At 37.3% G+C, this 27,893-nt stretch overlaps 1 protein-coding gene across 4 annotated transcripts in view; it reads left to right on the top strand.

Annotated features, from left to right (window-relative positions):
• atp9b (ATPase phospholipid transporting 9B) overlaps positions 1-26,641 on the top strand; it is a 44,569-nt gene extending 17,928 nt beyond the window's left edge. For 2 of the 4 annotated variants that reach the window (XM_028461147.1, XM_028461145.1), the window contains 21 exons: positions 268-343; positions 1,553-1,629; positions 5,192-5,352; positions 5,959-6,101; positions 7,470-7,582; positions 9,723-9,980; positions 13,477-13,638; positions 13,713-13,805; positions 15,123-15,206; positions 16,020-16,190; positions 16,985-17,083; positions 17,200-17,289; positions 18,732-18,876; positions 19,070-19,134; positions 20,220-20,375; positions 20,467-20,531; positions 20,600-20,708; positions 21,452-21,509; positions 22,590-22,793; positions 23,739-23,771; positions 24,879-26,641. In XM_028461147.1, the coding sequence (XP_028316948.1) occupies positions 268-343; positions 1,553-1,629; positions 5,192-5,352; positions 5,959-6,101; positions 7,470-7,582; positions 9,723-9,980; positions 13,477-13,638; positions 13,713-13,805; positions 15,123-15,206; positions 16,020-16,190; positions 16,985-17,083; positions 17,200-17,289; positions 18,732-18,876; positions 19,070-19,134; positions 20,220-20,375; positions 20,467-20,531; positions 20,600-20,708; positions 21,452-21,509; positions 22,590-22,793; positions 23,739-23,771; positions 24,879-25,015 (2,499 nt within the window). In that variant the 3' untranslated portion in view covers positions 25,016-26,641. The remainder of the gene's footprint in view (positions 1-267; positions 344-1,552; positions 1,630-5,191; positions 5,353-5,958; positions 6,102-7,469; positions 7,583-9,722; positions 9,981-13,476; positions 13,639-13,712; positions 13,806-15,122; positions 15,207-16,019; positions 16,191-16,984; positions 17,084-17,199; positions 17,290-18,731; positions 18,877-19,069; positions 19,135-20,219; positions 20,376-20,466; positions 20,532-20,599; positions 20,709-21,451; positions 21,510-22,589; positions 22,794-23,738; positions 23,772-24,878) is intronic. The other 2 variants (XM_028461146.1, XM_028461148.1) reach the window with 2 other exon arrangements.
• Positions 26,642-27,893: the final 1,252 nt, after the last annotated feature.

The raw sequence follows: 27,893 nt of genomic DNA, 5'->3' as shown, positions 1-27,893 counted from the left end.
GGAGAGGGGAAAAGGCAGGTCCTAAACTGAGTTTCCTATTGGGGATTACAGTGTAAAACTTGGAAAATAACTCATCAGCGTACATGCACCAAAAACAAACACAGTGACAACAAAAATGGAGGACCAACGAAAACAATGAAATATAATCCCTTCGCTTGATCCTGATCCAGTCAGATGACGTGTGACGACCTTGGGTAGGTCTGGTTGAGAAAACCAAAACCAGAACTTGAGAAGTTTTAATGGTTTCTTCTTTTCCTCCTGCTTTAGGAAGACTCAGATCCACAAATACACGAGAGCCTTAGCATCGAAAACAGTCTCTGGGCCAGCACGGTCGTTGCATCTGGTAGGTGATTGGCAGATATCATCTTGGGTATATTTAAAAAAAAAAAAAATGTAATTTCCATTCGCAAAGCTCTTCACGTATCCTAAACTAACAGATCACATAAATACTAAAGAGAACATTTGATAATGTACAAACGTCCTCTGCAGACGCACTGTGCTGCTGTAACAGTGATATTATGATTAATCATTTAATGGGTTGTAAAGGGCTACATTTTAAAAATGAATGGTGCTTAATTTTTTGGCCTCTGACACAAATTTACCCCCAATTTCCACTGGATGCGTAACTGTTGCGCAACAGCAACGGAGCTGATGATATGTTTCCATTAAAGTCAATGTGGCAATTTCCACCGCATGCATATGCAACACACCTGCGTATAGCTTTGATTGCTCTATATATTTGTATTATTATTTATCTTATTTTATTTTTTTCTACTGTAATGTCTGCACTTGTATTTAATCCATATTTAATTAAGTCTATCACTCAATTATTATCTTTTTAGTTCAGTGTTTATTCTTTTTATTTATAATGTTTCTTGAGCCTCTGTAACACAAGTAATTTCCCCCTGTGATAAATAAAGTACTTCTGATTCTGATAACTGCTCCGTCATGCCGTAGCCCTCTGCAGCATTTATATCAAGTGTTTCAGAGAGTTCTAAATTTTTGACAAAGTCAAACAAAGCTCTATTCTTACAGCCAGATGGTGTCTTTCTTTACAGACTCCTCAGTCATTAAGGTGCACTTGTTTTCAGACGTCTGTGAGTGTTTTCAGCTGCACATATTGCAGAGTTGCATCTGTTTTTTTAACTCTAAACACCTAACAAGTTTGTACTCTTCAACATTTTTATAGTTTTCTTCATTTTATTTGGTGCCTTTGCTTTCCCATTAAGCTCATTAAATATTAATGACCCATTAATCCTTTTGTAATAAGGCCACCGTAACGAATTGGCAAATAAAGATGGCGGGGTTATTGATCTGGTTTTATGAGCGTCCATTGGGCAGCGGAGACATATTAAAGTGTCTGTTGGCTTGAGTGGCAACGAGACAAAACGGCCTGGGCTCAGCAGCCTTATTGTGTTTCCTCTCATGCAGTTCATCTTACTCGACCACTGTGTGCGTGTGTGCGTGTGCGTGCACGTGCGTGTGTGTGAGATAGTCTGAGTGAGGCCCGGTTAATGAGCAGCATTACTTTCCTTGTCTCTGTGGTTGGCAGGCACAGTGATCGGGGTGGTGATCTACACCGGCAAAGAGACCAGGAGTGTTCTCAACACGTCCCACGCCAAGAACAAGGTGAAGGCTCGCTGCTTTTTGTTGCCATTCATGGAGGGGAAAAAAGGTGCATTAAATAAAAACGTCTGGAATTGAAGATGAATAATTCCTTCCACACAGCGGTACCGTCTTTCTCCCCCTCCCTCCTTTCAGCCGATCACTAATCAATCACTGCGACAAGGTGCTTCTTTAACCTTGACTTTCCAGATAAAGTTGGAACCAGTCAATGCAAAAGGTCAGCACTGGTTACTAATTAACAAAAAGGGAATTATCTGCACATTCAAATGACATTTTCGGCACTTTTTAGTTGATCTCACGGAATCCCCATTGAGCGTTTTGTCCTGCAGATTGAGGAGATTAATGAAAATCTGATGCTAAATATGAGATTTCACCTGTGGACTTCTGTAGAGTGGGGCTAACCCGTAGAGCCTGGGAACAGCAGGGTGTCTGATGCGATGCCTTGCTTAAGGGCATGACTTTAAAGCACAAAGGTGGCCATCACCTCCAGCTGCTCTATGAAGCTGCTTCCCCTCCGTTGTCGTTTTGATCTTTTATTAGGAACGCTGCCGCGGCCGGTGTTTTGTGTCAGCTCGGCCTCTCACAGGAATTCAATATTTCAAGGAGATGATGTCAGGAGTGCCAATATGGAGGCTGGAGATTGGAGGAGAAAGTCGATACAGTGCGGCTAAAGGCGCCGGAACGTTTTGGCCTCATATAATCTGTTGTGACACTGGCCAGGACAAAGCCCGCACTAGATCAATCTGACCAAGTGTCAGACATGGATTTACTCGCTGTCACAGTTTTGTTAAGACAGAGCGTGGTCAGAGTGAAAAGACACAACAATGTCATTGAACAAAAGGCTGATCAAAGCCTGTATTTATTTAGTTTGAGTTCAAATACTCAAAAACTTTTTTATTCTGCTTTGACAGATCGATGAAGTTCATTTTCTTGACTTTTGTGATTTAAAGTGTACCTGAGGTCAACTTTAACTCTACGCTCTATCAAAACATCACGTTTAATATTAGAGGTTTAGTCCACTAACATCAGTCTGAGTCTGACATCAAAAAGATTGTGTAGTGCGTTACATAGTATGGATGGAAAGACGTGAGTACGTGAGAAATACCTGGATGTATACTATATGGGGACATTTTAGAAGTATGCACAGTGGGCACACTAGTCCCATGATGCATTGCGAGTGGACTATAAAAAATGTCCTGGGACCCTTATCAAAATAAAATCATCTCTTCTTGTCTTCCATTAGTTTTTAACTCTTTTGTAAATAGGACTCTTATTTTGAAGTTAACAGGAAATGTAGTCACTTGCACAATGGAGGGTCTCTGAAAATCTCCAAAATGTCAAAATTAAATGTTTATACGTGAGTTTAATGGATCAAAATTACTTTTTCACTTAAAATGTGCCTTGCTGCCTTGTATTAATCAGAATCTGAACATTTTTTATGACCTTGTATGTTTACATGTACAGGGAAGTTTCTATGGTGTTCCGGTGGCGTAATAACAATAAAACAGATATTAATCATAAATAATATCAGATTTTACTGTATACTATACATCGCATCCAGCTGAAAATTTAACATGAACGTGGTTAAATTTAGATGTTTTTTTGTTTATTAGTGATGCGTTAACACTCGTAACACTTTGTATTTGTTCAGCTCTCAATATTCCGGCATGTACGGGGAACTTTCTTTGGCGTTTCGGTGGACTAATAATAATAATAATCATAAAACAAATATTAATCTAAAATAATATCAAATATTAAGTGAACTACGTCAAATCTGTCTGACAATTGATCATAAAAGCACTTTTAAGGTGTTTTTTGAATGAGTTTGGACATCTTTTGATTTATGGTGATGCATAAAACACGATTGCTGTTATATGCATGACCAGCGCCAGCATTTTTTAAACAAACGTCGAGGAAACCTGGGCTGACTGTTGCCTGTCTCCCTTTCTGAATCAATATTCACGTCCCACTGTTTCCCACACAGGCAGATCAGATCAAGCCTTTCACTTTTAATGCTCAGGAGATGAATGCAGTTAAAAAAGTAAGAAAAAAGCACATTAATTCATTGATAGCATCTTTAGTTTGAGGTAATTGAGTCCCTTTTTCCACCCGTGACTGAATGAATAATGACTTCATCTGATCCTCAGCGAGTCTCGACCATTGTTGGAGCAGAAGGCGATCCTTTGCTCTTCAGGCATGCACTCTGCTCTCACTCTTAATTTTTCTTCATTTTAATCCAAGCAAACCTGCCATTTTTCTCAATAGCTCAAGCATGAACCATGCAGTGAGGACCCCCCCCCCGCACACTGCTGTCCCAGCTCTCCCAGTCCTCAGGGGAACGGGTTCAGTGGGGGAATCATGCAGTGGAGGAATGTCCCCCCTCTTTATACAACCACCCCCCACCCCCCACTCCTTTTCAGAGCCGTTTCTTTATTTGAGCAGCAGAGATGTTATGTTCAGCTGTTTTTCTAAGTGTGGTGCGTCACATGAAAGCCTTCTGTGTACGAGGCTTTGCTGCCAGAGAGGGGACGGCCTCCTCTTTATTTGACATCTTTTTCCCACATGCTTCATTGGACGGTAGATCCACTCCAAATAGAAAAGACAATTCTGACCCCATTTATTTTCTCGTCTTAATTCACTGAGGCACCTCAATATGGGAACTTTCTAAATGTGGCCCCTTGACCTTTTCTACAAAGGACAATAAGACAATTATGTTACATTTAAACAGCGCCACCGCCAGTAATAAACTACAAAAATGTTAAAAATCACTTAGAATTTCCTTTCTGTACTTTATGGTTTGATTTTAGAAGCAGGTGAGAAAGTTAGTGCCAATGCTGGGGATTTTTAATCATGAATTTTTCACATTAGTTTTGATTTAACACCAAAAATTACATTAATAAGGGTATGAAAATATTAAGAAGATGCACTAAAACGTATTTCAGTTCAAGTCAACAGAGGCATAGAAAAACAGTTAAAATCAGAAAAAGAAGGTAATAAGAAATTGGTAAATTAAGTAATAGCCTTAAACTATAAATTGAAATCAATGATTTAAACAAATTGAAACTCAAATGATGAAAAAATAAATAAAGTTTGACATTTTTTTTGGATCGATACGATAATCGTGCGGTGAAATATCGCGATCAATTGGCAAAACATAATGGAATAATGTGTTAAATTGTGTTTTTAGTGACTTTGATATACCAGGAGTTAATAAGAACGCTTGTAGTATTTTCACATTTCTTTTTGTGTGTAAAAAAAAAAAAAGAATGTTTTTTACTTATGCCTTGCACTTTTTCTGTGCCTTAAAAATGTTTGTTCACCAGTGCATCCATTGACGACCATCCAGTTTGAGTTTAGAACCTCTGACCTAAAGAACTAGAAATTCAGAGAACTGATAATCTATAATGTTTTGGCAGCATAATAATAAATAAAATAGTTAATAAATGACAAAATCACATTAAAATGTATATAATGCAGCTATTTATTAAAGTATTATTTAAAGCAAAGACGCTGCCTGACTGTTCCCTCTTTTCCCTTTCTGACGTGTGATTTTGTGTCTCTTTAGGTGGGCCTGCTGGACTTGGAGCTGAACCGTCTCACTAAGGCTCTGTTCCTGGCTCAGGTGGTTCTGTCTGTGGTCATGATCGCTCTTCAGGGGTTCCTGGGCCCGTGGTTCAGGAACCTTTTTCGATTTGTGGTGCTTTTCTCCTACATCATTCCCATCAGGTGCTTTTCTACGCTCTGAGCTGTTTGGATCAACATAGAAAATATGGCAGAGCAGAGTGACTGAAGGTGCAAAATGAAATGTTGAAGGTGTTGGTGAAAGACACGAAAAAGCATATTGTTAAAATACAGCAAACACACGTGAATCTAAGCAGCAGAACTACTATACGGATGGCTGTCTGTGAGAAAGTCAATGATGTTGGGAAAACAAGAAGAACAGCAGACAAACTGAAGAAAAGATGAGAATTAGCTCATAAGAAATGTTTCCATTGTTTTCGATTAATTTGTTCCAAAGATTTTTATCAATCATCTCCTCCTCCAAAAATAACTGCAGCCATCTGTGAGTAAAGCTGGTAAACACTAAGTTTACTCAACACGAGAGCGCACTGTAAGCAGTGCTTTCACTAATCTTACTCTGAAAAGAAGATTTAATTAGATTTTACAAAGGTGAGAAACCTTTATGTATATTTTAAACACCTTACTCTACATTTCATGCACTGAAGCCCTCGTGCTCAACCTTTTCCCTTCTACTCATCACAAATCAGTTTGTATTTGTATTGATTAAGAGTTGTGGGTCGTATGTCATTGTATTTTGTTTCTTTCCTCCAGCTTGCGAGTAAACCTTGACATGGGGAAGTCAGCTTACGGTTGGATGATCATGAAGGACGAGAACATCCCCGGCACCGTTGTGAGAACCAGTACCATCCCAGAGGAACTGGGTCGCCTCGTCTACCTGCTCACTGACAAAACAGGTACGGACAGAAACAGAAATACTACATTTCTAACTATTTATTGTTGTCTTTTGTTTTTTTGCGAGCCATTAATAACAAATTGGATATCATTAACACCAGACAGTGTCACTGAATCCCAGGGTCTTCTCTTTTCATACTTTACTAATGAAGGTAGTAATAGATTAACCTTTAATTCATCAACACAGGAACCGATTATCGACCTTTTGGACTCTGTTTACTACACTGAGTCTGATCCTCTTGATGCTCCATCAGCTCACAGACGTATATGTGTATGGTGATCAGCCACAGCACGTGTCCAGTCCTTCAGCCAGTCTCTTTGCGTGCATAGTGGTGTGTGTGTCAGTCCGTGAAGACATGATGTCCACATGGGTAATGAGGTGATCAGACACCGACCAGCAGCATTCATGATGCACTGAAGTAAATCATCCTTTCAAGATTCAAAGTGTTTATCATGTGCACAATGAAATTCTTACTTTGCTGTCCACACTGGATGCCACAAAGAAAAACAAAACAAAGAAATAATAACAATAATTATAGTAATTTAAAAAGTAAATAAGATGTATATGTACAAGGTAGAAAAGAACGATCAAATATAAAGTGTATTGTGCAATTCATGATGAATTCTGGGAGCTTTCAGAGACAAAGTTGCAAAGAAAACGGCTTAGATTGGATTTTTATTTGTTGTTTCTATCAGAACAGGATTGTTTATTAGCTATTCTTCTGCAGAACTGGACTATTTTATTACAAGACACACTTCATAAGCATTTCTATTTTAGATTTGTCATAAATTCATGCAGATCAATTTTGGCCTGAATGTGTTAACAATGACGATAATAATAATGAAAATTAATACAATTCTTTATAATAAACTGCACAGATTAGCGTTTCATAACAGGGTTGACACTCAGACACAATAACACACATTTTAGAGACACAAATCACCCAAATATATACGGTATGTAAAAATGTAAGTGAGGTTGATCCTATGAACTCCATTTTACTCTGGGTGGGTGCTGTGCGTGCGTCCCAGATACACCTGTAGAGGGTTGTTTTTATCTACATCTCTGCTTACTTGTCTCTGTGTGGGATAAGGAGACCAGAGGAAATATGTAAACAAACTAAGAGGGGGTCATTTTTAAGATTTAAAAAAAGTTTTTACAATAGCTTTATTAAAAACTTTACTTAGTACATTTTATCACTGCTTTCTTTATATAACAGTGAATGTAAGTATTGGATTGGGGAAGTTTCAGAAACAGAAGATGCTCATCTCAACTACTCGACTAGTAGCACATGTTTAGGCTTATTATGATGATGTGGAGGAAGTTTACTCATTATGATTGTGTGTGTTTTTATTTAATTGATCTTCAGGCACTCTGACCCAGAATGAAATGGTATTTAAGCGGCTCCACCTGGGAACGGTGTCGTACGGCACGGACACCATGGATGAGATCCAAAGCCACATCATCCAGTCATACGCACTGGTGAGCGCATGAATCCAGCTTTTTCTGCCACAGTTTGAGATTGAGAAGGTTGTTATTGGTAGGGGTGTAACGATTGATTTTAGCAACGATTTGATTCAAATCACGATTTGTTGTTGCTGATTCCATTTAAGGACAATATTGTCTGATTTAGAATGATTCGATTCAGCAACTTTTTAGCCAAAATAATAAATCAACCAGTGTGAGTGAAATAAATACCTGATTACTGTACAGTGAGCTTTCATAGATTCCTGTTGCTTCTTGTAATGGAAGCGTCAATAAATTAATTATGAACATAAACAAGTAAACAATATTAAATGACCAAAGTATTCACATTTTATTTGAATAAAGTTCAACAACATTTAAGTTTAAAATAACAAGATGTCTCATTTTCAATACTCAATAAATTTTCAATAAAACTACTCATTAGATTTACCTGACTCATTGATCTAATGGATGAATCATTACACCCTTATTTATTAGCATGTGATCATCATAACCAACAGTCTCTCTCTAGCTGTGTTTACATTACAGATTGTCACAAAATAAAAGCGATATTTCCAAATGTCGACAAAGTGAAATTGCGCCTTGAACATGTTTCCATTGAGCGTTGCTTTGGGCTGGAGTCTCGTAACTCCCGTGAAATCTCATCTCGCGAGACTTCGCTGCAGAAAAACCTCCTTAAAATACTCTGTATTTCTTTGCCTGTTCACGTCTAATGTGACAGTAATAATCTTAAAGTATAATGCTAAGAAATGTCCCGGTCTCCTCTTCTGTTTACACGTAACACGTCATGTTTTCTCGGAGAGAAGTGGTCATGTGACCTGGTACGTCACGTTCTGTGATGTGCAGTTGCAGAAAAAGTGTTTCCATGGCACTTTTGCAACGCATTTCAATATCAAAACTTCTGAAATTCCTCCTCATGAAAGCGTAAAAATATTTGAGCGATATTTCAGTGCTTTTTCAAAATTCAATTGTTTCTATTACTAGTTTTTATTTTGCTTTTTAGATTTTGCGCATTTCCTAGGGTAATGAAAACAAAGCTTCTCTCTATAAATATAGATCCGTGTTGCATGAATTCCTTCCACTGAGTTTTTTCCTGTTGACGCCTTTTTCATAGCGACCGGAAACGAGAGAAGCAGCCTTTCTACTTCTCTGTGAATCACTTTGTTTATCTTTGCGGGGATGAGAAATAAAGACCACATTGTTCATTTGTCACGCAGTGTTCCTGAGAGACTCCACTCAATAGCAAGAGAGTGTTTTCCTCACTGGTTTGTTCATGTCGGGCTGCAGGAAGCACAGAATGGAATTGTTCCCTCCCTCCTACAGCTGTAAACAGCTGCTCCACAGCCTCGTGTCTGTGTGTGTTCTTTTAGTCCCGTCCCCTGATCATATATTTCACTGTGGCCTCTTCAAAGTGCACAGTCAGGTCTATTGATTAATCACCAGGGCTCAAGTACTCAAAAGGTTTAATCTAGATAAAAATTATCTGGATTTGGTAATCCACATTTCAAAAACCAGGAATGCCATTGCTTTATTATTCTGCATTATCATTGCATGCATCACAAAAAATAATCTAATAATAAAACAATATATATATTTTTTATGAATATACATCAGTTAGTGACAGAATTAAAAACATTATTTGTGGTCAATATTGAGCTGTTTGACTGAATACGTTATAGCCTAGCTAATCAAATTAAAACATGATAAATAAATTGTAGGCTTTACTGCATGATCCATATACAGTATAATATTATTTGATACACTTTTAAAGTTTAATTACATTTTGGGTCTGAAATCTATGCTGAACCCACCCTTTGCTGCCACTGCTCCAAATTTCATATATGTAACAACATATATAACCAATAAAGATGAAAGCCCCTGATTTAATTTAATTTAATTTAATTTATTACATTTGATGGGATCAGTTTAATCCACATTTTTTGGATCAAAGTCATCCCAATCCTACTAAAAAGTTATGAAAAACCCAAACTAAAGGTTTGATTTGGATAAAAACCAAGATTGGATTGCATGATATAATTCGTTTTATCAAGATTTGATCCAATGTGAGTAATCTGAGCTGATTACTTTTGAATAACCAGTCCAAGTCCTCCTCAAACATTGTCTATGTTGATCTTAGGTTCCTCCCCAGCAAACCAGCGGCACCGCTAGCGGCACCACGCCAGTGCGAAAGACCCAGACATCTGCTCCCAAAGTCCGTAAGAGTGTCAGCAGTCGCATCCACGAGGCGGTGAAGGCCATCGCTCTTTGCCACAACGTCACGCCCGTCTACGAGTCGCATGCCAACGGAAACGGAGAGAGAGAGACGGAGTCCGCCGAGGCCGACCAGGACTACATTGACGACAACCGCACGTACCAGGCCTCCAGCCCAGACGAGGTAAATATGAAAAACACAAGTTAATCCGTACTTGGGTCAAACGGAGAACAATTTGATGTGTAAAACATCTAATCAGTAGGAAACAGATTAGGGATGTAAGGATATATCCTAAATCAGATATGAATTGAGGCAAATGAGTGTATCCTTACGCTCCTATAAAGATGGAATTGATCAGGAATGACCCCTTTGTGACCCCCCCCCTGGTTCCCTCCTGCCCCCACATGAATCAGTAATCCTAAATAACCCTGGTTTACTATAATAGTCGTTTCATGGACAGGAAGTCAGAGGTCATGATGGGCTCACAGAGGTTAAACTATTTAATAGTGCGTATCTGGATTTATGGCTGTGACTGCTGTGAGTCACTACCACATACCTGCTGTCCTCTCTGGATTCATTATACCGTCATAATGGATGACGTCAAGAGGAAAATACTTACCCCTCTTCACTACCAACACTGTATTTCTTTATCCTCAGTCTCACTGCTGTAGCTCTGCTCCCACTGATCAATATCTAATTTTCTCTGAGAGACGATGAGAAGTCGAGATTGCTGCTACCTTCTTCTCTTCTTTCTCCTCTTTGTTCTTCCTCACTCCTTTTATTTCCACTGCTGCAGCAGCTGCTGTTGGTTTGTTTGGATCAACGCCTCTGATGTAATGAGGCGTCATTAGGAAATGAGATGACCCTGCTACTGAGGTCACAGCACGGGTCATGTGACCTGACCTCTGACCTCCAGAATAAGAGATGAGAATGTGAAGCTGTCAATGAGGGCCTTGCTGTACCTTCATTTGTCCTTTTCTTTATAGTGATGAGAAAAACTTAATCATTGTTAGATATTTTCCTCTCAGGTCATATGACTAAACAAGATATTGACAGTTATCTGGAACAATGATCCTGATCATGTTTCCATGTTTAGTCACACTTTAAAGGTTTAGAAGAAATTTCTGTCCCTATTAATAACCATACAATAAGTCCAAATATATGGATACACCCATTGTTTTTTGAGAAATCGCAATGAAATGCGCAATCTGGATCCGAACCGGATGAAACTTTGGGGGAATTGAGGAACCAACCTCACATAATTGAGTCAAATTTCATAAAGATCAGTCAATTATGAACCGTGAGATTATTTTTTTAGATTCTGCCAATAATAAGGAATAGGGATTTTTGGATTAAAAAAAAAACTGATCCAGAATCAGTATATTGATCCAGATCCCCTCTAAAATCGAATCTAATGTTCCATGGCAACGGGTCTATCATTAGTTCAAGTCTTGTTAAAATCCATTTAGTATTTTTGATGTAATCCTGCAGACGAATGAACAAATAAACACCAGTGATAATGCTAGACTTTGCCAATGATCGTTTATACCAGAGATGGGCATCTAATATCACAGCGAGGGCCTGAAAAACATGTTGAACTTTTTTATTTATTATGTAACTATTGTTTTGTCCTTTTTCTGCTTTCTACTTTATGCTGCTCACTAACAAATAAAGTTTGCTTTGAATCTGAAAAAATTAGATGAGGAAGTTTAAGCACACTCACATTTTTTGGGAAAAATTGCGTCGAAATGCGCATTCCGGATTCAATCTGGACAAAACTTGGTGGAATACTTGAGGAACCAACTTGACGTAATTGAAACAAATTTCATAAAGATCGGTCAAATATAAACAGAGCTATGAATTTTTGTGAATTTCACCGATGATGAGCGATAGGGATTTCAAACTGATACAGAATCAGTATATTGATCTGCATCCCCTCCAAAATTGAGTGGAATCTACCATGGCATAAGGTCTATCTTTGGTCACATTTTTGTCAAAACCTGTGAACTATTTTTGACGTAATCCTGCTAACAGGCAAACAAACAAAATAATAAATAAACACCGTTGACATATTATGATGATTGAGCCTTTTTCATGGGCTTTGATTGAGAGTAAAACATCCTTTGTTTTCCTGCTTTATCCTTAATGGATGTTTTCTGTCAAAAGGGATTTATTTACATTAAAGTTTGCTGAGAAGTTAATAGTTTTTATGAAGCTGTTTGGATTCACAGCTCCTGTGTGTGTGTATGTGTAGTGATCCATTCCACACACACACACATTGAGAGATAATGGCTCACAGATGTGTATTAAGTAAATGCTGGCAGCCCTTTTTACGCTGCTCAAAGGGGGGAGCGGCAGAAATGACGGGGAATTAACAGGAAGTCCCAATTTGTAGGGCAGAGTATAATAACCACCTTTGAGCGAGTAAATTGAAAAAATGAACCCATTGAGATCAGAGTCGTGTGCAGCTGAACGCTGACGCGGGGGCTGCAGTTCCTGCTGAGGAGAGAAAGACAGAAACACGCTTCATCTGGAGCTGAATGAGGGGAGCGTGGCTAGTTCTTCATCTGTGATCAGCTGACAGCTGAAGATCCTTCCTGACCGTGTTTTACTTTCACTTATTGCACGTGTGTGTGTGTGCGCGCGAACTCCAAATGATATGAAACTGTGTAAAACCCTCAATACCCTCCATCTACACTTCTTATTTTACTATCCTTTCATTGTGGAAAGTGCATTAGTGACACACAACCAATAATATTGAACCACTTTGGCTGGTAATGGATTAAAAAACAATAATTTAACTTCAATTTTGACTTTTTACATCAAGAACGTGCTGGATTTAAACCTCCGGGTGAAGACTTTGGACTTTCTGTGTGGCGTTGGCATGTTCTCATTGTGCATGTGTAGGTTTTCTCCTCCGCCTAGCACCAGTTTAGAGCTGCAAAGTTTATCAGCAGAAGATTCTCAGAAAATTTCTAACAATGCATTTGCATTAGCGGTTCAATAAATGTGCACAATAAAACATGATAACGATCAAAAATATTGCCTTATAGAGTCGAAACATAATTTTCTCAAAGTTAAATTACTAAATGTACAAACTAGAACCCATTTATTTTCCATTCTGGAAAAGTTAAAGATGTCGATGTAACCCTCTTTTGTTTCCCAAAAGATAAAGATAAAAACAGTTGTGACCTGAAAAAAATCTGTGATTACTGGGTGCGACCTTTCCAACTTTGTGGTTTGGTAGTAGACAAAGAAGCAGAGAACAAAAGCTCTCCTAAGGGGCCTTTACTTCCCCTTAAACAATCGGCAGGCTGACGCTCTGATGGCTGAAATTAGCGAGTAATCAGGGATTGTTGAAGACACACAAACCCTGAGAACAGAAGTCCATTCTCACTGAAAATCTGACTTATTCCACGTATTCCACTTATTCCATTAATTGTCCTGTCTTCCTCTAAGGCTTTGAAGGAACTCCATACGTCCAACAAATCCCTCATGTTTGGGTTAGCTTAGCATGTAGCGACACTGTTTATTGAGAGTCAAAGAGTAAAGGGGCGGGGTTTGGTATCAGGTCAACTTATTGGTAAGAATGAGTCCATATGGACCGATAACTATGGTGAATCCCTGGTGTTGGTGGTCACTGGTTTCTAAGTGTTGTTGGTGGTGATGGTGTCCTCAGGTGGCTCTGGTGCAGTGGACGGAGAGCGTGGGCCTCACCCTGGTCAACAGAGACCTGCAGACCCTGCAGCTGAAGACGCCCTCTGGACAGATCCTCTCCTTCTCCATCCTGCAGATCTTTCCCTTCACCTCAGAGAGCAAGAGGATGGGAATCATCGTCAGAGTGAGCGGACACGTGTTCCATGTTACACTTCACCATTTTTTACTCCTGGTAACAAAGATCTGGTCGACTTTCAGGAGGAGTCCACGGGAGATATCACTTTCTACATGAAGGGAGCGGACGTGGCCATGGCCAGCATCGTCCAGTATAATGACTGGCTGGAGGAGGAGGTAAAATGAGTCCATCAGCTTTATTTGAAGTGGATGACCGTTTCAGTAAAGAAAGAAATGAACTTGATGTGAAAAGATTTAAATAAGAAAGTGTGAGGTCAAATGAACTAAAGTCAACTTTAAAATGGTAAAGAAGCTAAATGAAATGTGGGAAATACATCTTTGAGGCCTGAATTCAGACGCTATTAACTCGTATCACAGTGGGAGCCACAAAAACTGATCAACATTATCAATATTCATATCAGCATTTAGAATAATGACCAATTTTCACACTTCACATCACTTTAAATCAACCAAATATGGTTGTGTGATCGTTCCTCTTTTTGTTACCCTCTCAAACTCTCTTTCCCTTGTATTTCCCCCTTCACTCAGATGTATCACTACCCTCCCCTTTAATACGTCATAAGCATAAGCACAAACATATATGTCACAAAGATATAAAGACTCCTCAAATATTAAAAATGATAACTAATCTGACCATTCATCCAGGGAACAACAAAGACTTTAGTGTGTTTTTGTTTTCACTTTGTGGTTGTCCTTTTGGGTCCTTTTGTTGTTGTTTAATGTATTTCTCGGTCATTTTGTGTGTTTTTGGAGTCATTTTGTGTATTATTCTCACAATTAGTGTTTTTGCTGTTTTGTGTGTCATGTTCTGGAGCAATTTTTTGTATTATGGGTGTACTTTTGTGTACTTTTGTTGTTCTTTCATGTATTTTTCTGTCATTTTGTGCATTACATTTACTTGTAAATTTTCTCCAAATTCCTACAAACAGTTAGTTTCACAGCTTTGATACCCGTCTCGTTCTGTCTGAGGTCTGAACGTGTGTTAGTTAATGAGGACGTTTCATGGAGCAGCAGCACATGCACAGGCCCGTTGGTCAAAGGTCTCGTGTGCTTATGTTCATAATTATATTGGCATTATTGAGTCATTTAGCACCGCGGGCAGCTTTTGATTTAATTAGTGACCTAGATAAAGTCCCAGTCATTACAGTATGTCATATTCTTCAACAATGGTGCTAATGATGTCCTGTTGGCTGTAATATCCGACGCCGCGCCAACTCCGTCAATAACCAATCAACAGGGCAGGTCGGTGTTTCATATCAAATATAAACCGCCAACCGTCCCCTGCTTTACTGTGTCCTCATGTTAGTCACTATTGATTGGCAAATAATAATCAGGACTGAACCTAATGTCAGTACACAGCAGATAATCTGCCCTAGATTTGAATACTGCACAAATATTCACCTTTATTTTCAAATAAGTAGAATAAAGAAAACAAAGTGTGGCTTTAACGTCCCTCTGCTTTCTGTGTGTCAGTGTGGAAACATGGCCAGGGAAGGTCTGAGGACTCTGGTGGTGGCCAAGAAGTCTCTGTCTGAGGAGCAGTACCAGGACTTTGAGGTTTGAGCTTAATACAGTAAAAGCTTGTTTCTAAATCTATATTTCTTGATCCACAGACAAAATAATTTTTATCTCTACATACAATCAAAGCCCTTTTTCTTATGAATGAAATAACGCTGTTTGAGTAAGTTGCTTTAAATGTAAACCAAACCATATATGATTACATATAGATATAAAATACACATGCTTTGTATACAGAGTAAAATAATTATAATGGGACAAAATAATGAGTTAAACAACTAGAAAACACATCTTTTTTTCTTCTTTTTTTTTTTTTAGCTCTAATTTAAGTTTAATATATTTATTCTCTTCTTTATTGCTTAATAATTAGTAGCACAATCTCCCAAAATATTTCTTAGTAGGTATTTCAGTTTAAGCCTGATGTCCTTGGTTGTTTTTTAAAGAAATGTGAATAATATATTCTTGGTTTTGCTTATCTATTATTTTGTTTAAAATGTGAATTATTTGATTGATTTGTTGATTGATTGACAAATCTACGGTATATAAAAAAAATATGTATATGTATACATTTTTAGAACAAATAACTAAAGTTGGAATAAATCTTAATTGAAATTCTATATTATTTACATGATTTATTGAAAGACATAAAAATTTCATTAATTAAGTTTTAACGAAATTATTGAAAAGTTGAAAATAAGTTAAAAGAAAACCTCCTAAGGTAGAAACTAATAAGTTTGTAAAAAAAAACATAAAAACAGCCAAAAATTAAATGTGGGACTTTAGTCGTCATAGTTCCAACTACAAAGTACAGTTTACAGTTTTAAAAGCGTCTCCTATTCTGTGCTGGTGCAGAATCGCTACACCCAGGCGAAGCTGAGCATCCATGACCGGTCCCTGAAGGTAGCAGCGGTGGTGGAGAGCCTGGAGAGGGAGTTGGAGCTGCTCTGTCTGACGGGGGTGGAGGATCAGCTGCAGGCCGACGTCAGACCCACGCTGGAGCTGCTCAGGAACGCCGGAATCAAGGTGAGTGAGGAAAGAACCAACGTTTACATGATGAAGCAGCAACGACACAGGGAAAACATATCACATCTGTATCAAATAATGCACTTTATTTAACTTAAAGCGTGAAACAAGTATAACATTATGTTTGGAATCCTTTGTTTTATGTGTAATTCTACTTTATTTTATTTATTTACATTAACAGATCAAATTTTTGAATTTCTTTTTTATTTCATAATTTCTTTGATGATAAAAAGACATTAATAGACAGTTTAAATGCAAACAGAATTCAAATAATAGGTGGTAGAGGGGTCGTCTTCTGATCGAGAGGTTGGGGGTTCGATCTCAGTCTATACCTGTCTATACGTTGAAGTGTCCTTGGGCAATACACTGAATCCTAAATTGCTCCTAGTGGTTGACCAGTGCCTTGCATGGCAGCTCAGTTCCATTGGTGTGTGAATGAGTTGATATTGTAACGTGCTTTGGGATTTACCTCAGTGTAGTCATAAAAGTGATATATGAGTCAAGTCTATTTACCACATCTATATGATCCTACCCTTTGTAATATCTAGTAATATACATATAATCTTCTTAATATATACACCTATTTACATTATAAATATATATATATACACATCATTCATTGATATATATCTATATAATTATACGATTCATGTGAACCACTATACCTTCATCTGTCCACACATACACAAGTATATACACACCTATTTACAATTTTATCCTTTTAACACATGCTTCGAGAAGATAAACTTTATGTTTAAATTGCTTGACCAGCTGCTCTTCTTCTCTCTGCTCAGATCTGGATGCTGACAGGAGACAAGCTGGAGACGGCCACGTGCATCGCCAAAAGCTCTCATCTGGTCTCCAGAAACCAGGACATCCACGTCTTCAGACCGGTGCGCCCCCTGTTGTTTTATTATTTAATATCAACCCTTAGCGTATTAATCCAGGACACGACACGCCACTGACTGAACATTCCTGTGGCTAATCGTGTTGTGTGGCACTCGAGCAGGTTTCCAACCGAGGAGAGGCTCATCTGGAGCTCAACGCCTTCAGGAGGAAACACGACTGTGCTCTGGTCATCTCTGGAGACTCCTTAGAGGTACTACAGCACCGCTCAGACACATTTTAACAAACCACGCCAAAAACACAGGATGAAAAACTGCTTCAAAGCCAAAACTAATCATTTCAACGATTCAAGGTCTTTTGATGACCACAAAGATACAACAAGTGGAAATTAAAAGTCTAAAAAAAAAAAAAAGAAAAATCAGAAACCAAAAACGCGCGAGACATAATTCTTTCAGATGAAGTAAATAGACTGTGAGGACCTGCTTTAAAATGCAGTTGTTGCCAAATGGTCAAACAAATGTTTATACGTTATGTTGTGTATATGTTTATAATATTTGTTATGAGCAGAATGGCTCCAAAGTGGAATCTGCATCAAACCTCAATAGGAATTAATGCAAAAACTCTTGTGGAAATTAAAGTATAAATTAATCAAAAAGTGTGAAAGTTAGAAAGAACAGAAGATAAATCTCCTGAATTTCCCAAATGTTTTGTCACCTCAATTGTTAAAGTAGGAAGAAAACTGTGGGAGGAAAAAACGTACAGCAGAAAAATAATAGAAAACAAAAATAAAGCGAGAATGAGTTTCATTAATGAGCTGATAATAATAATAGGAATTGGCTAACATAGATAAAATGAGATAAAAATGGTTTGATGATGTAGAAAAAATATATATCTATGTTTATCGTACACGCAGCAGCAACAGCGGTTTGTTGAAACTGTAACTAACACCAATAGTGCAAATAAAATACTAATATTTGCAGTTCAACCAACAGAACAAAGCACTAAAGCCACATTTGAACACCTTAAAGCAGTCATGGGCAACTGTCGGGCCCCCGAGACAAATCCACCAAAAATTGTAATTCAAGAAATTGGAAGTAATTTGAAGCCCCACATAATACAAAAAACAACTAAAAAAAATACACAAAACAACAGCAAAATGCACGGAATGGCAACAAAAATACACAAAACAACAACAGCAGCACTAAAGATTCAAAAGTGACACAAAAAAGACTCATAATACACACAAAAGGACATCAGACGCATAAAACAACATATACAAAATGCTAACAATTACACATAGCGACAAAAATGCTGAAAAGATCCAAAAAGCACAGATTGACAATAAACAAAATGCAAGCACAACACAGAAGAAATAACAAAAACACATATAATGACTCATAAAATACACAAAATGTCAGCAGAAATTCCCAAAATGACAGATAAATACAGAATAAAATACAACAAACCACAACAATAAACCCTTTGTTCTTTCCTGTGTTAACGCTCAGATTGGTCGTTATTCTTAATCTCCTGGCATGATTTTTGATAATGTGGCCCTCGGATTAGACGATCACATTTTTGTGGCCCCCCGCTGTGAGAACAGTTGCCCATCTGTTCCTTAAAGTGTTCTTAGGCTTCCTTTGAAAGGCTTCAGGTTGAACGATAACATCTCCACGTGTCTTTGCTCTGTCTCAGGTCTGTTTGAAGTATTACGAGCATGAGTTTGTGGAGTTGGCGTGCCAGTGTCCGGCCGTGGTTTGCTGTCGCTGCTCTCCCACTCAGAAGGCTCAGATCGTCACGCTCCTCCAGCAGCACACGGACAACAGGACCTGTGCCATCGGTACGTCTTTACAAAGCTGGGTTTGATGCTTTCGTGATTTGTTTGAAAGACGACTCACTGAATTCCAGCAGTAACAGCTGCTCCGTCTCCCTCTGATTATTTCCTCCAATGGCCACAAGGTGGCAGTGAAAGCTAACAAAGAGCCACATTACACACACAGGGATGAGCTGATGTTTGTTTGCATGTGAAACAGGCGACGGTGGCAATGATGTCAGCATGATCCAGGCAGCAGATTGTGGTATTGGGATTGAAGGAAAGGTAAATACATCCAGAAACCATAAGAACACATACAGTATCCTGTGGTTAAAACGTAACCATAGCAACATTATACAAAAAACTACTAGACCTCATCTTTCACCGTGTGTTGTTAACTGTGTGTTTGATGCCATCATTGATTAGAAATGTCCAAATGTCACTCAAACTTAAGAGAGAATAGTTGGATAATTTTAGTTGCAGATTGTAATTAATTTAAACTATTATTCATATTATCTTAATTATTTTGTTTGAATTAATAGTTTGAATACTGAAGAAAAATTTGAATATTCAATTATTGTTATTGTTATTATTATTAGTAGTAGTAGTGGTAGTAGTATTAATAAATTATTATTATTGAATTACATAGTGGTATGATTATAAATACTTCATCTTGGAAACTTGAAAAAAAATGTGCAACAAATATCAAACTACAGACCATTATTTGATGTGTAAAATTGTTGTTTTTCTTCAGTTTTATTTATTTATTTATGTGATTATTTAAATAATATATTAGAGGTATAACAGTGGTAACATTATATATTTAATTATTTGTTTTTTCATTTAAATTCATTTTAAATAATTTGTGTGCAAAAACATGTATTATTTAAAAGGTATATTATTCATTTATTATAGATCTATAATATTGGGGTCAATTTGAAACTTTTATCTTATCCAAAAAATTAAAAATAATAATGTGATATGAAATTGATTGTTTGATTTTTATTTCTTTGTGACATACCTGCTATTTATTTATTTATTGATTAATTTATTTATTTTTTAAATTATGTGGAGTTGTAATAAATACTGTGCACGTAAAGGGTGGCGTTATTTAGGTTTTAACATTCTTCAGTCTTTGTTTGAAGTTTAGTTTGTTGAACTCACCTGTAATGATATTATTAGTGGTAATAAGTAGTTATTGATCAATGAACTTTGATAAATTAATTAAAAATAAACATAGGTAGATAACATACTTAGTAGAGATTAAAACAGAGGTAGAAACACATAAACCTAATCATTGATACTGTGTCAATGTTTTAAAAGTCAAACCCTGGACTTTTATTTTGACATTCATCTGTGTTTCCTTCCAGGAAGGGAAGCAGGCGTCGCTGGCCGCTGACTTCTCCATCACTCAGTTCAAGCACATTGGCCGTTTGCTCATGGTTCACGGCAGGAACAGCTACAAGCGCTCGGCGGCGCTCGGTCAGTTCGTCATGCACCGAGGGATGATCATCTCTACCATGCAGGTCTGACCAAGACTCTGACTCAGCATTTCTGCAACGAGTCATCACACGAGCCACCATCGCACTCACTTTTTATGACCTTTTCTCATCTCAGGCTGTTTTCTCCTCCATCTTTTACTTTGCCTCGGTGCCTCTGTATCAGGGCTTCCTCATGGTTGGGTACGTATCACGTGCACTCCACTGATGGACGTGCACCCACACTTTTAACCGCGCTCTGTCCTTTGCAGATATGCCACCATTTACACCATGTTCCCAGTGTTCTCGCTGGTTCTGGACCAAGACGTGAAGCCGGAGATGGCCCTGCTTTACCCAGAGCTTTACAAAGACCTCACCAAGGTACGCCCAGCGTCCCAGCCTGTGGGGCATGTGACTGGGGATTTAGAGCAACACAAATCATCAAATTTGAATCTTTTTTAAGGACAAAAGAGATGCAAAAAGCTGAGCTTACTCTGCTTTTTTCTGTTGTAACATATGGAGTTAGATTTCTGTCTTTATTATTCAACCAAAAACATTTTCAATCTAAAAGAAAATCACTTTAATAAAAAAAAATTTAAAAAAAGTTTACTTCAATCAAAGTTTTTTTTTATTCAAAATATTTTTTTTGATTGATAAGGTTTTTTTATTTAAAATATTTTTTTGATTGAATAATAAAGACACATCTACCTCCATACCAAATACAAACATAACATTTTCAATCAAATAAAGATTTAAATGCCATTATTTGCATCTCAAATAATTGTTGCATTTGAAAACTTTTTTTAATTGAAAATATTTATTTTTATTTAAAAAAAAAAAAAGAAATTGATAGAAAATAATTTTTTTATTGAATAATTAAGACATAAATCTACCTCCATGCCAAAGAAAAAAATTCAATCAAAGAAAAAATATTTTCAAATACAATTTTTAGGGTTTCAAATATTTTGTTGCATTTTAACACTTTGTTTCTTTATATGAAAATATTTATTTTTGATTAAAGTAAACTTTTTTTTTGATTGGAAATGTTTTTTTAATTGAACAATAAATACACAAATCTATCTTCATAGTAACACTGATGTTTGATGTTTTTTCTCTTTTTTCAGGGTCGTTCCTTATCTTTTAAGACTTTCCTGATATGGGTTTTAATCAGTGTTTATCAAGGTACAGTACTACTCTTTTTATAAAAAAAATGTTTGATTCACTTTTACTCCTTTTGCAGATAAAACTCCTATTTTAATTTTTTTTAATTTGGCCGAAAATGAATTCCATAATGCCCAGTCATCATTAATGGAGGCCTGGAGTCGCTCTGTTTCTCAGTATCTTAGGTTTCCACCCTCGGTCCGCTGTTACATGCGGGCTTTTGTCCATCCAGTAAATCGATATTTGTGTAATGGCCGAGCCCTGCGGCGTGTGAGAGGGATCCATGTTCTTGCTCAAGCGCGACTTCCTGACAGCTCAAGGTTTTTAATTAAAGGCCAATACACGGAGAGGGAGAGGGCCGCACAGGAGGAAAATATTACCCTTATTTATTACAGACTTTAAGTCCCAGGAATGTATGAATAAAAAAACTATTGTGTGATCAGTTGTTAGTGGTTCAGGATAAACGTGTGAGTTATTGGAAAATCATTTGAGTCAAAGCAGCTTGTGCTATTTCTAATGTTTTTTGTGTTATTTCTTATGTTTTTTTTTGTTATTTCCACCAGTTTTTGGTGTTGTTTCTATTGTTTATTGGGGTTATTTTTTTGTTATTTTAAATGTTTTTTTTTTGTTATTTCTAACATTTTATTGTGTTATTTCTACCATTTTTTGTGTTGTATCCAATGTTTTTTTGTTATTTCTAATGTTTTTTGTGTTATTTTTAATGTTTTATTTCTTAAGTTTTTTGTTATTTCTAATGTTTTTTTTGCGTTATTTCTAATGTTTTTTGTTTATTTCTTACGTTTTTTTGTTATTTCTTACGTTTTTTGTGGCTGGTTTTCGCACGTTTTTGCTGTTATTTCTCCCAATTTTTGTGTTTTTTCTCACATTTGGTGGTGTTATTTCTCACGTTTTTTTTTTTTTTGTTTTTTCATGTTTTTTTTGTTATTTCTAATGTTTTTTGTGTGTGTATTATTTTTAACATTTTAATTGTTATTGCTAATGTTTTTTGTGTTATTTCTAACGTTTGATAGACGTGATCAACTCCAACGTGTGTTACTGCAGGTTTTTATATGCATAGGTGTCATCCTTCTGTTGCCACAGGTGGGATCCTGATGTACGGCGCTCTGGTGCTGTTCGAGTCTGAGTTTGTGCACGTGGTGGCGATCTCGTTCACGGCGCTGATCCTGACTGAGCTGCTGATGGTGGCGCTGACCATCAGGACGTGGCACTGGCTCATGGTGGTGGCTGAGTTCTTCAGCCTGGGCTGCTACCTCGCCTCGCTCGCCTTCCTCAACGAGTACTTTGGTAGGACCTGTGTTTTTTTTTACTTTGTTTGTTAGGATCTGTACGGAAGATACCGTAATTAGCACCAATTTTGATGGAGAAATTAGAAATGTTGAGATGAAAGTAAAAATTTGGAAAATGAATTTGAGATACAAAAATATTGTGATAAAAGTCAAAGTTTTACTATTAAAGTCAAATCTACAGAAGCTGACTAGGGTTATATACTGCAACAGTCTCTATTAAAACTGTCCCTAATCTGTTTCCGTAGCTGCTCAATAGCCACAGACGACTCAGTGCTCCACCTCTTCCAAACTTGACTGTTTTTTCCATCTGAATAAATATCTCTTTAAAGTCCTTAAAGACATTTACAACATAGTGTTTATGAGTGAAAAGAGAGAGAATCTCTTTGTTATTAAACCCAATTTTGATACGCTGCATTTTGTAGACTGCCATGATCTACAGTTTGTTGTCATATGGTCAATTGGCCCTCGTCAGCTACTGTAGATTTGACTTCATTAGCAGACCTTGGACTTTTATCACGATATTGTATTTTGAGCTTATTTTCAAAATTTCGGTTTTAGTCTCGTTTTTTTACTTTACTCTCGACATTTCGACTTTATTCTTGATTTGCCCAAAATAATTTTCTCCATTAAAATTGGGCCTAAAACACGTTTGTAGAAGTGAAACATTCTGTGAATACGTTCATGATTACTGCTTCATGCCATTAGAGCGTTGGTATTTAATAAGAAAACAACAAACTTTCGACAGAATCTACATAAAAGCCACTATTTTCTGTTTTTGTTAAAAGAAAAAAAGATTCTTCTCCTAGTTTTGTGTAGTTTTTCTGAAATGTTCCCATCGCTGTAGCGCTGTCTTCAGCTGGAGCTCTTGTCTCTCTGCTTCTCTGTTCTTCCTCTCGTCTCGTCTCTTTTTCTTTCTGCTAATGTTTCTGCTGCCTGTGGACAGGCCTGGGCAGAGTTTCCTTTGGAGCTTTTCTCGGTAGGTTTTCATCCATCCATCCATCCGTCTGCTCATCATCTCATCCGTCGTCCTCAGTGCTGTGATCCAACCATGGGCTTTTTTTAATGTTTCTAACTGTAGTTTGATGTGAAGATCCAAAATGTGATTTTTTTTTTCATCTGTGAGTGCAGTGTGGATGTTGTTGATCGCTTACTCTTGAAATTGTATTTTTGTGTGTGTCATTATACAAATGGGTTTTACTTTTAATCCACATAAGTGTTCGTTCGTTCGTTCGTTCGTTCGTTCGTTCGTTCGTTCGTTCATTCATTCATTCATTCATTCATTCATTCGTTCATTCATTCTACCACTGGGCTGTCACTTCCCTAAAGGTGATTCTCATGAAACATGAGTAACTGTCATGAGACACTTTTTCTCAGTTTGTCATGAATATTTATATTGTTCATAAAGATAAATGTTTTTTACACAATACACATGATTATATTTCTTTATTTAAAATTGTATTTTTTTTTTTAATTTAAGTTTTTTATTTAAAACTAGATTAAAGCAATTGTACGTTTTTCTATGTCTGGACACATTTTGGTTATGTAAATTAATCTAATTTATGTAAAAGGATGGCATGCACTGACAAACGCTCAGCTGTGTGCACGTGAAAATTGATGATTTTTATATGTATTTAAAATTATAAATCAAACATTATGTAAATCATTCAGCAGTAATTACCTTTCAAGCACAAAAGTTGCTAATTCCATTTTCTACTTCTCCAGACCATACACTGTAAAAAGATGGCGCTCTAGGCACTACCTTGCTATGAGCATTTCTGTGTTTTGGCCACGGTGGAAGGGGGTGGGGACTGTGAGCAACAGCTGTCAGACAGTCTATCAAACACAATCCTGGCTCTGATTGGTTCTTTTTGCTCGGTGCATTCTGGCAATCTGCGAAAGGCAGCAACAGCAGCAGTTTTTTTTCACACAAACTACTAGTTTCATATAAAGCTGTCCTTACATACTGACAGCTTTAGCAAATTTGACAAAAAGTCACTTTTATAAGAGTTACGGACTGCACCTTTAAGTCTGAACTAAAATGAGCTTGACACCCCTCCTTTTACACTTTTTTGTCTCCTCTCAGACTTGTCCTTCATCACCACGTGGCCTTTCCTGTGGAAAGTGTCGGCCATCACGCTGGTCAGCTGCCTTCCTCTCTACATCATCAAATACCTGAAGAGGAAGTTCTCTCCTCCCAGTTACTCCAAGCTGTCATCCTGAGGGGCCACGCCCTGTCCTGCCCTGATCGACTCAGCACTTTTTCTGGACCAATCAGAACCAGAGAGGAACTCGCGCTGGTTTGGGTTCACGTCGCTGGCACTGGATTACTTGAAAACAAAGGAGCACATGATGAAAGCCAGCAGAGGAAAGTGATTTATTTCCTCAGAAGAAGAAGAAGCACATGAAGTAACTCGGTCTCTGGTGTCATTTTTATATCGACGGGACTTTGTTTTTTCCTTCACGTCGACTTTTTTATACCGCTGAGGGATTTTTTAGGTGTTTCTTTTTTACTGGAAGTGTTTTTTGCATCAGCGGTGTCTTTTTTGAACAGTGTTGATTTCCTGTAAACAATGACATGTGTTAGCGCGCGACCAAATAGCTTTTCCTTGTCGCTCACAGGGAACGTCTACGCCACCGCTCCCTCTGCATTCTGATGTCAGGACTGAACCTGGATCTGAAATATTCACTTCCCATTCTCCCAGAATATTTCTCCTTCTGTTCAGTGGTTTCAGAGCCGACCGGCTACGTTCTGGTAAAGTGTTTGTGACCGTTGGTGTCTGAAAGTCTCGTGATGGACCGCCGCTCCATTTATGGTGTGTCCTCGGAAAGATTTGATCAGCTGATGGAAACTCACTCACACGGTGTATATTTTAGGAGATTTTCAGGTCTCAGAGGCAGGTATCAGGAAAACTTCTGTCATTTATCTGACCAAAGGGACTCATGACTCAGCAAAACCTTTGTCAGATTAAACGTTGTAAAATGACATGGCCTCAGGCTTCAAAATAAGTCGACGGGAAATTTGAAGACACCGGAAATACGCATGACGTCATCAACATGTGCTGCTTTGATACGAGAGTAAGTTGAAAACTGTTTTTTTCTATTTACTATTAAAGGTTAAAATATATCAACGTTTCATTTAATAATGTATCTATAAATAAAACAATATGTTGATATATCTTAACTTTTAAAAAATAAAAGGAAAGAACGGCTTTTCAACTTAATCCTTCATGTGTACTTCTGGTTCCCTCAAAATAAAACGCCACGTTGTATTTTACGAACTGAGGCGATTGAGTCTGACGGAGATTTTGCTGAGTCATGAGTCCGTTTGGTCTGATAAATGAGAGGTATACCTGATAACCTCACTCTGAGACCTGAGGATGTCCTAAAATATACACCAAACGCTCAACTTTTTCACATTAGTTACAAGATATTTCTTCTACAAAAGGTTTTTTTTTTTTCATTTAAAAAGTTGCGCTGATTTCTGGAGAAAATTGTTCTTGAATCATCATTTTTTAGCGACCTTTTCTATCAAAGATAATTATAAACCGTTTGTCTTTCCATTACAGAAACAATCACTCCCAACAGTTCACTAATTTTTCAAATCCACTCGTGTAGATTTCCTGTTGTCATGTGATTCAATCCCACATCTTAAAGAGAGTCCGACTCATCGGTCCTGATGTTTTCAGCTGCGACAGCGATGGTGACATCATGTGACGCTAACCTTCTGCTGTCTCCAGGGAAGAATGAGTTTTATCATTCGCTCGGTGCACGTGGGTAAAAACAGGGTGTAGTTTGATGACGTTTGGGCGTCTGATTTCTGCTGGTCAAATTAAAGGACTTAAACTTTACAAAGCTGCGGCTGTGTTTGAATTTTCCTCATTCCAATTTTTGTGTTTGTCTCGTTAAACGTCTGATTGTTAACGTGTCTTTTCTGCCCTTTAATGTGATTTCTAACAGTCTGTCTGTTATTTGTATACATGTTATTGATGAATGGTTAATAAAGAAGAGAAAGCAAAGGGTTTTCTGTTTTGATGTGTGACAGCAGGGGTTCAGGGAGACATTTAAAACATGCAGGACAGCAGCTTTCCAGGATCCCACCAGGGCAACCCTGTGTTAAAGTGAAGCTGATGCATTTCTTTCAATGGCCAGTAGGTGGAGACAGAGACTGAAGCTCCGCAAGGAATAAATTAAGTCTGGTAATGGTGAGTTTTCTTATTTAAAATCTGTTTATTAGGTGTTTTGTGACTTTATTTTGAAGGGATTCATCTGTGCTTGAGAAATGCCTTTTAGATGTCCTTGATATATTTGTACAGAGCATCTTCTCTTAAATCGCCCCAAATTATCCTAAATATCTCAAAGAAGCTTAACAGAAGCTGAAGAGTCACTGTAGTGGCTCCTTTTATTATTTAATCTTTAAAAATCAAGATTTTTAATGCATTTCAGCCTTTTTTAAATCAAGATTTAATCACAAGAGGTAAAAGTTTTAAGAATTTATTGAAAAAAGTATAAGAAAAATAGTCATCTGATTACTTCATAAATTAGCAAGTTAAATAAATTGAAAATACAATATATTTTGATGTTTTTGCCGACAAATCAACGACATTAAAACCTTGATGTGATTCAGTCAACACTAATGCAAACTAAAATACATGTATTTGGTAATAAAAGTTCTGATGCAATATGCTGTCATGCATTTTGTATATTTTTAAATATGTTTCCTTTTATAACACAAAGGTGGGGTTGTCACATTCATTATATGTGGTGCCGCCAGAGGGCGCTGTTTAAACGCGCAACCACTTGATTACGCACTAATTGGCGGCAAATTTGTGGAGAAGGACCCTAATAACAGGTGAGAGGGTTTTAAATATTTTATTTAGTCAAAATCCAAACATTTTTTTTGTTTTGTTTCTCCTTTACTTCCTTTTTACACAACATACGTTTGATACACCAGTTATTACAATTTAAAAGTTTAAAGAAAGGGATGCATTCTGGGTAGTTTATTTTTTTTGCTAGGCTACAGCATGTGTTGCTAGCTAAGTGTTTAGCTAGGTGAGAAAATGTTGCATTTAAGTGAAATGAAACCTTTTAATTGCTTTGT

The sequence above is a fragment of the Gouania willdenowi genome, chromosome 11 (genome assembly GCF_900634775.1).
Source record: "Gouania willdenowi chromosome 11, fGouWil2.1, whole genome shotgun sequence".
Taxonomy (NCBI): Eukaryota; Metazoa; Chordata; class Actinopteri; order Blenniiformes; family Gobiesocidae; genus Gouania; species Gouania willdenowi.
This window is presented reverse-complemented; position numbering and strand designations above follow the sequence as displayed.